This window comes from Ovis aries, chromosome 19 (genome assembly GCF_016772045.2).
Source record: "Ovis aries strain OAR_USU_Benz2616 breed Rambouillet chromosome 19, ARS-UI_Ramb_v3.0, whole genome shotgun sequence".
Classification (NCBI taxonomy): domain Eukaryota; kingdom Metazoa; phylum Chordata; class Mammalia; order Artiodactyla; family Bovidae; genus Ovis; species Ovis aries.
In genome coordinates, this window is record NC_056072.1 from 25,014,025 (window position 1) to 25,028,734 (window position 14,710).

At 34.5% G+C, this 14,710-nt stretch overlaps 1 protein-coding gene across 1 annotated transcript in view; it reads right to left on the reverse strand.

Annotated features, from left to right (window-relative positions):
* LOC101112602 (contactin-6) overlaps positions 1-14,710 on the reverse strand; it is a 328,617-nt gene that overhangs the window by 18,535 nt on the left and 295,372 nt on the right. Inside the window, 5 exon segments of the mRNA XM_060402851.1 lie at positions 560-630; positions 3,380-3,529; positions 3,649-3,807; positions 4,415-4,532; positions 4,896-5,071. Coding sequence (XP_060258834.1) covers positions 560-630; positions 3,380-3,529; positions 3,649-3,807; positions 4,415-4,532; positions 4,896-5,071 — 674 coding nt within the window.

Genomic DNA, 14,710 nt, shown 5'->3' on the forward strand with positions numbered 1-14,710 from the left:
TTGAACATACAAATTATATGATAATAAAACAGGTTGAAAAAATTTTAAAGTACAAAAATCAACCTACCTGTTAATACTTAATAATGATGATTACAAAAGCTATGCTGTCTGCCTAAGCTTTCATCTACATGTAGGGAAGAACAAATTGGAAGGATTTAAAGAGCAATGATAGGGAAAGAATTATTTTTTAACTGCATTCTGTTGAGCCTAACTCATGAATATTTTAGAGGTAATAAATAAAATCATATCTAGTTCATCAACTAGTAATACAAATGCTACTGACCCACCATCAGCAGACATCGGGCTATGTTTCTTATTTGGGAAAGAATTGTATTGAGTTAGTCAACACAATTGTTGGGGGGAAAATGCTCTCTTACTTGGGGGAAAAATACAAAAAATTTCCAATACCTCCTCTAAATTATGCATCATCAGGAGTCTCTCATACCACATATTTTTATACACTCAATAGTGATCAAATAAATCTTCTTTGTTTTTTAATATTCTTCCTGGCCAGCTAAATCTTTTTCCCTCAAAATAACTGAATTGGATAGAAAATTACCTCCCAAGTAATGATGAGTTCAGACCGACTTCCTCCTCCTCCATTGATGTTTGTTGGTGCCACGGCAGGGACTAAAAGCAACCAAGAGAAACGTAGGATGGCAGTTATTAAAGTATTTTTTCATCATGAAGAATTTTATTTTTAGATTTCACCTTAAAAGAATCGCACACAGGCACATTATGAGAGTCTCCGTTTCTAATAAGCATAAATTATGTTTACACATATCCAGATTCCTAAGAGAGAGGACACAGTGTTTGATACACGGGCACACTGGCTCCAAAATCGAGTAACATCATGTGTTTGACATTATTATGCACCATCTACTAATTGGCAAAATGATGTTCCATTCAGATGGAAACAGCAACACTGCTGATTTAGTGCCTAATTATACAGTTATGCTGTAAACAAGTTACTGAGGCAGTCTATTAATTAATTTTTTTCCAATAAACAAACTAAAATAATTTTCCTTTTTGTTAGGCATCAGGATATTTTTATGTTTAAAAATGAATCCTTAAAATATATCAATTAAAATACTCTTGGTTTATAAATTTCATGTTTGAATCTCAAATCTTTCACTACAGAATAGGACCTTTCCTCTAATTTTTCACAATCAATGTAAGAAGATGTTCTCTGATCCAGGATGTAATTGAGAGAATTACCTGGGTTTAACTTCAGTACCTAAGTTTCAGTGGTAGAATAATACAGAGACTGATCATGTTTACAAATTAGGAAAATAGACACCCTTCAACTATACCTTTGTAAGGACTAGTATAATGAAATATCAACATTTCAAGGTAAATTGTAGAATTGACGACAACTGTGAGCATGAGTGGAGTAGTGTAGTGTGCAATCAGAATAAAGTTTTACTTTATACGTGTTGAAGTGTTAAAAAGCACTTTTCCTGAAATATAATAAATGTATGCTAAATCTGTGATAAGGATACTATTTAAAGGTTGGATTATATGCAATTATTTATATTCAATCATTTTTAATCAAAATATGCAATGTTTAATTGCTCATTTAAAAATTTTCTCCTACCATGGGTACCATTCAGATAAATCTAAGCTACTTATTCTTTTTATTCCCATTTCATACATATTTAACTCTATAAATGATATAAGGATATAATAATCTCCTTGCCTTTTTAAATAGTAACACCAAACATTACCCACTTTCATATTCATATTAACTCTAACTTTGCCTATTTTGATCTTCAGAATTTATTCAAATGATTGCCTTATATCCGTACTCTATTTTCTAAGTCTTCCAATGCCTTTGGCCAAGTGCAGTGTGAATCAGAATAGATTCTATAGTTGCAAGGATTTTTAGTACATGATAGCTTTACAGTGACATACTTTAGGACAATTAAATAGTTCAGATGTATAAGATAATTATTTTAAATTATGCTTTAACTCTTTCAAAGTCTTCAAAGTAATAGCAGTTCCTTCTTTTATTCAGTTTTCAGATGAATCATACTAATACTAAAACCATATTGAGGAATTATTTTTGATGATACCATCCCTCAAAAAAAAACACATCACATTTCAGTATGATTCGGAGATTCAGGAAAATCATTATAAATACCAAGTTTCATTATGCTACTGAAATGAGAGTATCAGTGATTAACAGAAAGTGACATTAAAAACTTTATTGTAAACCTTTAGAGTCAGCATCAACACTGCCCAGAGCTACCATAATACAAATCAGCTTTAAAGAAACTAAACTGAAGCTAGTATCCAGAGTCATGAGGCACATGTCTAGATTCACAGAAGGTTGTTCTGTGATAGGGCTTGGGAATTTCTATGTTTAGACATTTCACTGTGTCAGGCCTTTCTCATTTAGGTTATGGACTACTGTTATGGTGAACGCTGGAGCTTAAGTCTGAATGTCTGGTTTTTAATACTGACTGTCCAAGATCATCAGCTACATCCTGGCCTTCCTTTTCTTCTATTAAAGACTCACCTCTTGGCTCTAAATTTTTTTTAGAATGATTTAATTTATGATATCACTATCAAATATATTACTTTCCAGCCCCAGTCCTATAATAAAATGACTTATATTACCTTTAGTTTAAAAAATGATTTATTGACATCTGACAGTTGTGCACACTTTTTCTGAAGTAATTTGTGTGTGTTAAACCAAGCCAGCAGCAGCATGATCCTTCATAGGTGAATGGATAAGAATATGAACTTTTTTGGCTAGATTCATTGAGATGATCAAATGTTACCTTGGATGTGAAAGTTTGAGTAGAATAAAGAAGATCCATTGAAAAGAGTTTAAGGTGTGATTTCTAAGGCAGGTTCTACTTGTATTCTGCTGTTCAGCAAAACACTTGATGCTCAATTAGCGCTTCTGTTAAATGAGTTTAACATTCACCTCATTTGCATGTGGAAAAATTTATAGTATCACTCATTGAAGCTGGAAAGCTAGGTCAGAGTTGAAAAATAAATGGAAATGTGTGGCTGATTGAACCAACAGAGTGGTAGTTAATTCTTGGCTAAGATATTGAATGAAACAAGTGGTAGCTTATTTACAGTTACAAATCTACAGATTCTCTATTGGATTTTGGCTAGAAAATAGATGAGAGGAGAGCTTTTGAAAAATTCTTATTTTTGATATACCTTCTTAATCATCTTGTTTTGAATTCACTTTTGGGGAGAAAATACCCATTGCTCTGTGCACATAAAAATGGAAAATAAGAGCCACTGGTTTACTGCTTCTGATTGTGGACCAAAAATGCTACATGACTTTTCACTTATCATCTTTAGGAACTATATCATAAACAATCTCCTTCATCTTTAGAAGACATTGATATCTTACCTGATGCTTTGGTTCTTAACAACTCTGATGGCTTGCTTGGTTCTCCAATCCCAATGCTGTTCCCAGCAACTACACGAAATTCATATTCAACCCAAGGATTCAAAGCAACCACTGTTGCATTGAATGTCTTACCATTGAGAATTTCTGGAACTGAAAAGAAGGTTATGCTTTAGGCAATTAAATTGGCACTAATTTTAAAAAATCAACTATTTAATCAAAACAAAACAAAATATCTTTTAGAAAGTCATCCAAAATCATGCATCACTTACCTGTAGAAACAGCCTGCCAACCCACAGAAAATGGTGTCCGAGCCTGAATACTAAATATTTGAATGGGGCTGTTATTATCTGAGCCTGGTCTCCAGCTTAGTTGACAAGAAGCACTGGAAATATGTGTCACTCTTACATCCTCTGGGGGACCTGGGGGACCTTAAAAATATGTTTTATGATGACTATATTAGAAATTATTAAATTTGTGGATTTGGGACAAGGATATTTGATCTGTCATGCTTAGAAAATAAAATATCGAACATAATGTATTTTAGCACATTACTTGTGATAAAAACCCTATTAATTCAGCTTACATGGTGAGAGATTACTTTAGAAATGCTTCCTTTGAAGATTAGAAAATGCCAGTCATGGGATGGTTGAATATCATCCAATAGAGAGCTAATCTCAAAAACTGAGAACCATTCTCACCCATTCCTCTCTCGAAAGCTAACTCAAATAAATGCAACTGATATGGAGACCTTCAAAAACAAGAGTGGTTTATTATGAATAGAAAGCATATCTAAGTTTTAGGGAACAATACTGCTAGCTAAGTCTGATCATTCCTTATAAAGAAACAAAACCTACTCAATTCAATGTTAATATTTGTAAGTCACACCCTGGGGTGTTGGAGTTTAGGAAAAAAAATTGTGCTGTTTATTTTACTGCTTTATCATAATGTGGTTACTCAAAAATCGACCATGTACATATTAATGTCTTTGATTGTGAATAAACAGAGTTCTCATCTATTTTCACCATTTATGCTTACCTCTCACAATGATATCACCATCAGCAGATAAACTTTCAAGAGTTGTTTTTACTGTGCATAGATATTTTCCTGAATGATTTAACTGAATATTCCTTATCATCAAATCCCCAACAGAGTCCTGTAGATAGAAAGGGAAAAAGGGATAAAAACATAATGAAACCCAGCAGGTCTCATTTTTTTTTTTAAGCTGGATAAATATGAAATAAGAGGCATCTCTGAAATTAGGAGATATACCAGTATCATTATAGTTTTTCTTAGTTGATCCCTTTTATTACCCCCTTTATTATAATTGCATCTAGAACACAAGCATTTCTATGAGAGACATAAAACAAAATAAATCAAAAACAGATGCAGCTTTGTAAACAGACAGTGAGTGATTATCCATGCAAATAAATATGGGGATAATAATTATGAACAATGTTGATTCATGTAAAAAGGCTTGATTCACTTTATTAAGCACTTAAAAATTTCAGCAACTTACTCCTCCAATCCTCTCAAAATGAGCCACTCCTTTTTTAAAGTCTATGACATCTCCATTGAAAGACCATACAAATACAACTTCAATGGAGGGGTCATGGGACACCTGGCAGGGTAGGACTATACTCTCGCCAACTGTAACATCCATTTTGGAAGGTGGAACGGTAATAACAGTCCTCTCTGTTGAGAAAAAAATTATTGTTTTAAAACTTTATAAAATGCTAGCATATAGCTATAAAATACATATTTTGAATCATTGTGCCATTGTTTGAAATTATATAAGTCCAACATGAAGCTCTACTATACTCAATAAGAAAAATTATATTCCCACTTTTCAAATATTTCTACATTATGCAACATAACCTATTACTTGTAAGAAAATTCAAGACATATTCTCATTTATACTTAATATTAAAATAAGTTGAAACCAGGGACCTCAAAAGACAACATTCACTACACAGAGAGTGCATCACACCATTGTTATTATTGTTTTATTCTGAAATTCCAGGCAAAACCTTGTAACCCACCAAATGGTTACAACTCTAATTATTTGATTAATTTCATATACTATAAACAAATTGTGTTCCTAGGTACATAATTACAATAGTTCATATTAAAATTTATAATCATAAGTTTATATTTGCCAGTGTGAATACTACATATTGATTTCTGACATAGTTGTGATAAAAAATTATATTTTAGATAAAAGTGCAACATGAATAGGAAAGATGTAATTTTTAAAATTTTTCATCCAGAATTTTTAATTTTAGAGTTCCACATCTATCATAAAAAATTTTGCTTCTAGAAATATGTGTCACAATATCTTGCTCTACAATCATTGACCAGTTTCAAAGGACAATTTGAAAGGACACAAACAGATTTCCAGTCGGACTCAGGAATTCTATGGTTAAAATAGACTCATAGTGATATCATTTTTTATACATTTTATACCAAACTACATAATTTTGATTTTAGAGCACTAAGAATTTACCAATATTCAATATTGGTAATATTCAATAACCATAAAGAAAAAAAAAAAAAACTTGGACACACACTTGCATGTAGCTATGCACTATCATGTATGGATGGGAGAGTTGGACTGTGAAGAAGGCTGAGCGCCGAAGAATTGATACTTTTGAACTGTGGTGTTGGAGAAGACTCTTGAGAGTCCCTTGGACTGCAAGGAGATCCAACCAGTCCATTCTGAAGAAGATCAGCCCTGGGATTTCTTTGGAAGGAATGATGCTAAAACTGAAACTCCAGTACTTTGGCCACCTCATGCGAAGAGTTGACTCATTGGAAAAGACTCTGATGTTGGGAGGGATTGGGGGCAGGAGGAGAAGGGGACAACGGAGGATGAGACGACTGGATGGCATCACTGACTCGATGGATGTGAGTCTCAGTGAACTCCGGGAGTTTGTGATGGACAGGGAGGCCTGGCATGCTGCGATTCATGGGGTCGCAAAGAGTCAGACACGACTGAGTGAATGAATTGAACTGAACTGAACTGAACTGAACTGATGCACTATCTTACCAAAGTAAAATATATTCTAAAGGATTAATATTTAAGAATTAAGAATTTTGGCAAATTATATTTTAAAAATATTGTACATGAAGTTTCAAAACAGTTTTAAAGCAAAATGAAATTAGGACCCTGGAAAATCTCTTTCTCTAAAGATCACTCATAAGATAAAATTTAACCTTGTAGGAGGTAGGCTAAAATCTTTCCTTTCATTCTGGCTTCTCTGTATTGCTCAAGAAATCAAAGTAGCACTGAAGTTGAATGTGTATATTCATACAATGAGTTTGCCACTCTATTTTACCAACAGAATGTTCAAGTATTGTTCTAATATTTTAAAAGTTGTGATTGTTTTCTTAACGATAAAAAAGCAGGAAGAAATAATCATAGGCTTTAAGGTACACATAAATAAAAGAATCATGGAAAAATAAAAACACATATTTCTGAATATGATGGAGGAAAATCTAACCCAATCTATATTAGATGCATCTTCTTATTTTTACATATTAAAGATACTCTTTCCCTTATTATGTTAGATGCATGCACTTTTTATTCTAATTATTTCTGGGGAAACATTTCTAGAATGATTTTTAGGGCTAAATCCATTCTTAATCCCAAGCCTTCTTCATGGGTCTCCCACAAAGAAAAGATGAACAATATCATGGTTTCAATAATACTTTTTAAAACTAGAGAATATTTTCCTTCTTATACTATCTTTTAAAAAAATATTTCAATAACATCTTATTTACACTCATAGGAGGATGAGGTGGATAATTCAACGTGCTGGTAGAATATAACTGCTCTGATTTAAAGTTTTAGATCATGCAATTAAAAATAATTTTCAAACATTAAAAATGAAAGCCTCTCCTTTTAATTATGGCACTGCAAGTGACAAAATTAGACAAATCATTTCCTATATACATAGCTCACCAGAAGTATATTAATGATGACTAAAATCCATGCATAAGAAATAATTTATTATAATGTTCACATATTTTCACTAATTAATTCACTTATTAAGTAATATTTATTGAGCAACCACCAAATTCCAGCTGTATGCTAAGTAAAGGAAATAAAATGTAACATTAAAAAAACTAAGATCATGGCATCTGTTCTCATCACTTCATGGCAAATAGATGGGGAAACAATGAAAACAATGACAAACTGTATTTTCCTGGGCACCAAAATCACTGCAGATGGTGACCAGAGCCATGAAATTAAAGACACTTGCTCCTTGGAAGAAAAGTTATGACAAATCTAGATAGCATAATAAAAAGCAGAGAAATTACTTTGCCAACAATGATCCACAGAGTCAAATATTCTTTTCCAGTAGTCATGTGTGTATGTGAGAGTTGGACCATAAAGAAGGCTGAGAACTGAAGAATTGCTGCTTTTGAACTGTGATTTTGGAGAAGACTCTTGAGAGTCCCTTGGTCTGCAAGAAGATCAAACCAGTCAATCCTAAATAAAATCAGCCCTGAATATTCATTGGAAGGACTGGTGCTGAAGCTGAAGCTCCAATACTTTGACCACATGATGTGAAGACATGACTTATTAAAAAGACCCTGATGCTGGGAAAAATCGAAGGCAGGAGTAGGGGATGACAGAGGATAAGATGGTTGTATGTCATCACCAACTCAATGGACAAGAGTTTGAGCAACCTCAGGAGATAGTGAAGGATAAGGAAGCCGTTGTGCTGCAGTCCACAGAGTTGCAAAGGGCTGGGCACGACTGCGTGACTGAACAACAACAAGGATGAAATGGGAATGATAAAAGCACCAAATAAATATGATGCAATGTGTGCCTTCACAGAGCTTTATATCTAAAGCAACAAGCTGATATTAAACAAATCATGCTCAGAAATACATAGCTATGACTATGATGAAAAGTGAGAATGTTAGTTACTCAGAGTTGAGTCCAACGCCTTGTGACCCTATGGACTGTAGCCTACCAGGCTCCTCTCTCCATGGGATTCTCCAGGCAAGAATACTGGTGTGGGTAACCATTCCGTTTTCAAGGGGACTTTCCTAACCCAGGGATTGAACTGGGGTCTCCTGCATTGCAGACAGATTCTTTCCTATCTGAACCACCAGGAAAGCTCTGTAACTGTGATAACGCCATATATTAGAAATAAATAATTCTATTAAAACAGTGAATGCTGAAGGATCATTTTTTTAAGAAAGAGTTGTTTTAGTTGACAGTAAAAGGCAAGTGGATTTCCAGGTAGTGAGTGGGAAAGAATCTGCCTGCCAATGCAGGAGGCTCAAGATTCAGTCTCAGTGTGAGGAAGATCTCCTGAAGTAGGAAATGGCAGCACACTGCAGTATTCTTGGGACAACAAAGGATTGGACATGACTGAGCACACATACAAAGAAGGCAAATAGGAGTTACCTAAGTAAACATAACTGGCCGGAAGAAGTAACTTTATTCACTATGCAGGCAGGAGCATTTACAAAAAATCTGTGTAAACAAATATAGCTTGTGAATACAAGGCAGCCATTTTGCTAGAAAGCAGTGTTGGAGGGTGAACAAGGAGTGAAATTGAAAATTATGATAGACTCAAAATGTAAGCTTTAGATGTTCTTAGGGACAGCTACATAATATGTGGATTTAAAAAAAAATAGGGAAAATGCACTTTGCTAAATATGGAGAACTTTGCTTTGAAAATAATATACGTATTACCTATAAAATGTAACAGAGTAGCAGTGATACATGAGTAAAAACATAAGCATACAAATTGCAAAAAATTTATTTTTAGTTCATTTATATAATTCATTACATAATAATACTTTATTAATAAAGTTAAATCCTGATTGATCATGAGCGTTTTCTCACTCTTCTGTAAATCTATTTATTAGGTCATCAGAATTTACATTTTTAGTAATTTTATTTTCAAAGTGATTGACATCAATTGCTCATGGCAAATATAAAATTACAAATGCTTTCTGAAATTTTTCTTTTAAACTTTGCAATCATGTTTCTGTTGATGCACTTGTGAAAGAACTCTTGAGAGTATTTTATAGGTGTGACAATATTAGAATAAACTTCCAATGAATTATTTTGAAATGTTGAATCTTAGAAGGTCTAAAGATAATGATTCTCGATTTAACTCTTCTTTTTTTTATTATTTAACTCTTTATACAAATCCATTCTGCTTAAGTCTGGATTTAATTTTAGATGTTTATCTAAACAGTGAAACTTATATTCTTTGGACACATCCTGTAACTTGTGAAGGTTTCACAAGAAACTGAAAAGTGGCTTAGTGGTTTATGTATAATCCAAAATGTTTAGGTATTCTACTGCTGTATCTCCACTTATGAAGAAACACTCATTAATAATTGGTTTACCTGAAGCTTAGTATAAAAGTAGTATTTTTCCCATTGGGTAAATTAATATTTAAATTTGAATATCTATTTCTAAGCCTCTGGATATTAGCTTTCTAGTGTTGCACACATTTTCACAATCATGCATGCTAAACTTTGAAAAATTCACGTTAACTATGATATGCTTTACTACAATGTCCATATGTAGGATTTTGTTTCATAATACTTTACTGACAAAATTTACTGGCTTGGCCCTGATGGATCCTGTCCTGGTGCTCAGGCTGAAGAGTTAACATTTGTACAAATGGCATTTGACATCCCCTGAGGACAGATGGGGTAGCTGACCTCTCACTGTGGATCTGGACATTGACTACTTTCTCATTCTCTTGCTCTCCTGAAGCCCTTGCTGTCATCCTCTGATGTTTCCACAGCTGCTGCCATCATCACCTGAATCCATGTAGCCCCCAGGTCCTGAGACGCCACCCTCCTCTGGCCTCAGCTCTCAGCACTCACTCCCATGAGGCAGATGGGTGCACATGATACCACCTGTTGTCCATGTATGTTGCCTGCATGGTGCACAGACCTGAACCTGTTTGTGCACAAGCAGCTGCTGCTGAGCCGTAAAAACTTGTTTGTGCTTCTACCCAGCATATCTCCTCTGCTCATGTGCATGCTCCACTGTCCCTGTAGATTTTTCACTTACGAAGTGCAAGTTCAGAAACAAAGTGATCAAGGATTTCAAGACAGCGACTATAGAGCATTAGACCAAACATGAGGCAAAACTCAGCATGGGATCCTGTGTGACTGGGCTGCACAAGGCTGAAACCAGCTCCAGATGTCCTGTTAAAAAATTGCTGATAAAATGAGAAGCCTTGGAAGTACAAAGCAGAGGGAATAAATGGCATAGAGACATACTAGTTTCTGTGGGGTGAAAAAAAATGGATTATATTTAAAAGAAGCTTCTATGTAGGCAGACTTGTTATCCAAAACAGGGAATGCATGTTTATCTGAACACAGTTTCCCTGTAAGTACCCTCTTGTGGGGGTGAGGACGAGCATGGACAAGAACGCTGATAACTACTTTATTCTGTCCTCACACCACATGCAGACCTGCCCTAATCCTGTGTAGGTGGCTCTCCAACACCCACAAGGCTGCCAATTGCTATCTAAAGAGCTCCCTTCTGCAAGCGCCACAGTTCTATCTCTGAACTAGAAGTGAGTATCCCGCAGAGACAAAGTCACACTTTCAGAGAATGGAATGGTTCTCCAGCAGAAGAAACATACACAATTTTTATACTATTTTAGGGAAAGAACAGGAGTAGCTTTAGTTCATTAATAAGTTCAGACTCCTCCTTTGCATACACTTTAGCTTCTTAAGAAACTAACATTGGAGGAAAAAAATTAAAGCTATTCAAATCACTCTGGTGGAATGGGGGGATTTACATACACACTTCTAGTGTACGCTTTTCCTGGGAATGCATACATTCTGGTAGAGTAGGTGCAGTAAGCTGAAGCTCATTATTAACACTGAAATACTTCTTGGTATTTGTGGAAAAGTGAGATAATTAGGGCCTGAATTATAATGAGTTAAAAAGGAAGGATGTCGACTGTGCTAGACTCTATCATTTGTAAAACTTTGAAATTCTTTAAGGCTCTTTCTCTGAAACAAAATAGGGGGATAGTAATTCCTTTTCATTTCACATAATTATATTTTCCTTGCCTATTCCTTAAGTATTTATAGAAATTCTGCTGTAGTAGTTTAAAAATTTAGCATGAGTTTCCTGGAGACTGTGTTCAAAATGTGAATTTCTCTGCTCCCACAAGAATTACTGATTCAGCAAGGTTGCAGGATTTTTAGAAATGGATTTTTAACAGGTGGCTTCTTCAACTGATTTTGATGTGGTCAGTCCAGGTCCATGCTTTGAGAAATATTGCCTTAGGTTTTGAAAACTGAACCTGAATTTTCTATTTTAGGAAAGTCCAAGCTATGTAAACTATATTGTCATAAAGCCACCAATGCCTTGGTTTCAGGGAAAAAAATCATATCCAGTGATTAGTGATGTTTCACATGATAAACCAAGATGAACTTCTCAGGCTATTCAACTATAATTAATTCTGTATACTTTGTTTGCTTTTAGAGTTTTATAGTACATTTTAGCATATTAAAAGCTCTGAATATTCCTTCATTAAAGAATGTTTTTAAAATTTATATAATTCTAGATTTCTTGCACTTACTAGATATGGAACATTTTTAATTCATGCGACACCTCTTAATATATCTTGAAATATAAAGAATTCTAAGAAATAAAGTTTGGAAATATGACTTTATGGTTAAAGAGAGTTAAAATACACACACATTGGAGAAGGAAATGGCAACCCACTCCAGTACTCTTGCCTAGAAAATTCCATGGATGGAGGAGCCTGGTGGGCTTCGGCCCATGGGGTCACAAAGAGTCGGACACGACTGAGTGACTTCACGACATATACATATATATGTATACCTGTATATGTATGTGTATTTAGCATGCATAATGCATATATAAATATATATCTATGAGAAAATCATGTAAAATTTAACTCTGAAAAATGTTGGAGTAATTGTAGATGAGAAAATTGGTTTATTGTTATGTTAAAAAGATCCTCTTATCATTTAAAATACATTCTGCAATATTTATAAATGGAATTATAATGTTTATGATTTTCCTTGAGATATTTGGGTGGATTTGGGGAAAGTAGGTGAGGGTATAGATGAAACAAAGTTGGTTATGAGTTGATCATGATCAACCCTGATTCACGAGTACATTGTGTTCCTTATACTACCTTCTTTACTTCTGATTTTTTAGTAACAATAAAAGAAAGACAAAAAGAAAATGATGGGGATAATGAATATTTACATACAGAAGAGGGAGGCACTTTTCCATTCAGCTTTTAGAGTGATGACTGACCATTTTTTGAAAGTTATTATAAGTATGAATGGCAAGAGTTAATGAAGAGTTTATAAAATAACAGAATTTTAATATTTACTCTTTTCAATCTATTTCAGTGAGATCTGTATCATATGAAAGTAGCTTGATATAACAATCCTACCCTTGAGTTCAGTTCAGTCGCTCAGTCGTGTCCGACTCTTTGCGACCCCATGAATCATCCCTGGCCAGGGAGCCAGGCCTCCCTGTCCATCACCAACTCCCAGAGTTCACTCAAATTCACGTGCATTGAGTTGGTGATACCATCCAGCCATCTCATCCTCTGTCCTCCCCTTCTCCTCCTGCCCCCAATCCCTCCCAGCATCAGAGTCTTTTCCAGTGAGTCAACTCTTCATGTGAGGTGGCCAAAGTACTGGAGCTTCAGCTTTAGCATCATTCTTTCCAAAGAACACCCAGGACCGATCTCCTTTAGAATGGACTTGTTGGATCTCCTTGCAGTCTTAGGGACTCTCAAGAGTCTTCTCCAACACCACACTTCAAAAGCATCAATTTTTTGGCACTCAGCTTTCTTCACAGTCCAACTCTCACATCCATACACGACTACTGGAAAAACCATAGCCTTGACTAGATGGACCTTTGTTGGCAAAGTAATGTCTCTGCTTTTCAATATACTCTCTAGGTTGGTCATAACTTTTCTTCCAAGGAGTAAGCGTCTTTTAATTTCATGGCTGCAATCACCATCTACAGTGATTTTGGAGCCCCCCAAAATAAAGTATGACACTGTTTCCACTGTTTCCCCATCTGTTTGCCATGAAGTGATGGGACCAGATGCCATGATCTTCGTTTTCTGAATGTTGAGCATTAAGCCAACTTTTTCACTCTCCTCTTTCATCCTACCCTTAAGAAGTGTAAAAAAAGACATTATAAAATCCATAATGCTTTTGATGAACTTTACTCAAATTCACATTGTCAAAACAGACAGTGATATTTTCAGAACACATCTTTAGTTAAGAGCACCTCAGGAGACATGAAAACTATCATCAAAGTACTTCAGAATTGTTTAGCATGATTTCTTTAAATATAAGTGTGGCTTGTTCCTATGTGAATGGCAAAACACACTATTACATATCATGATCCTCAGGTATATTTTTACAAGCCAGGGATGGCAATCCATCATGTATTGGTCTTTTGAGCATCTAGGAAATACTACTTTGTGTCACTATTTATTTGTTTCGTTTGTAGTTTTAACTCAGTGAAAATCTCTGTCTGTGAATAATAGTCTTTCAGTGACATTGTTCAGAATAACAATGGCTCAGGTGATTCTGAAATTATCAACTTCTCTCAAAACACTGACATATCTTAAGAAAATCACCAAATCTTTCTCCCTCTGTAAACATGTGATTCTGGCTTTACTTGTCTATGACATTATTGAAAATGTTGCTAAGATACCAATATAAAGGAAACTAGCATATAAATAGCACTTAAAACAGGTGATGAAATTCTCTGGTATTTTCTCTTATTAGTTAACTCGTAAAGACTAGAAATTAAAAGTTTAAATTTGAATCCTCTTTCTAATTCCTCAGAATCTCAATTAGTCTCATATGAACATATTAACTCTTCCCATTGCTTTTATTTTTTTTCCTTTTTTTTTCTTTTTCTTTTTTTCTTCTTTTTTTCCCATTGCTTTTAATTTCTTCTTCCATTTATGTTCTTTTCTGAAGATTTTAGTGATGAATTTTCTGAGATTTTGTTTGTGTGAAAGCATCTCTGTTTTGTCTTCATTAAAGAGGATATCTTTACTTGGAATAGAATTTTATTGTATCGTCTGAAAGACTAAGGTTAGAAAGGTATTTCTACCATCTTCTTGAGTCCTTTAATTCTCTTGTTATGATAACTGTCAATGTCTTTGCTATTTGTATTTTTTTTTAATTGGAATGATTTTTCCTCGCCTTTGGTTTCACTACTATGTGCTTATTTAACTTTTCCTTTGTATTTATCCTAGTAAGGCTCATATGACAGATGACTGCTGTCATTTAAAGTCTGGTTTTTTTTAA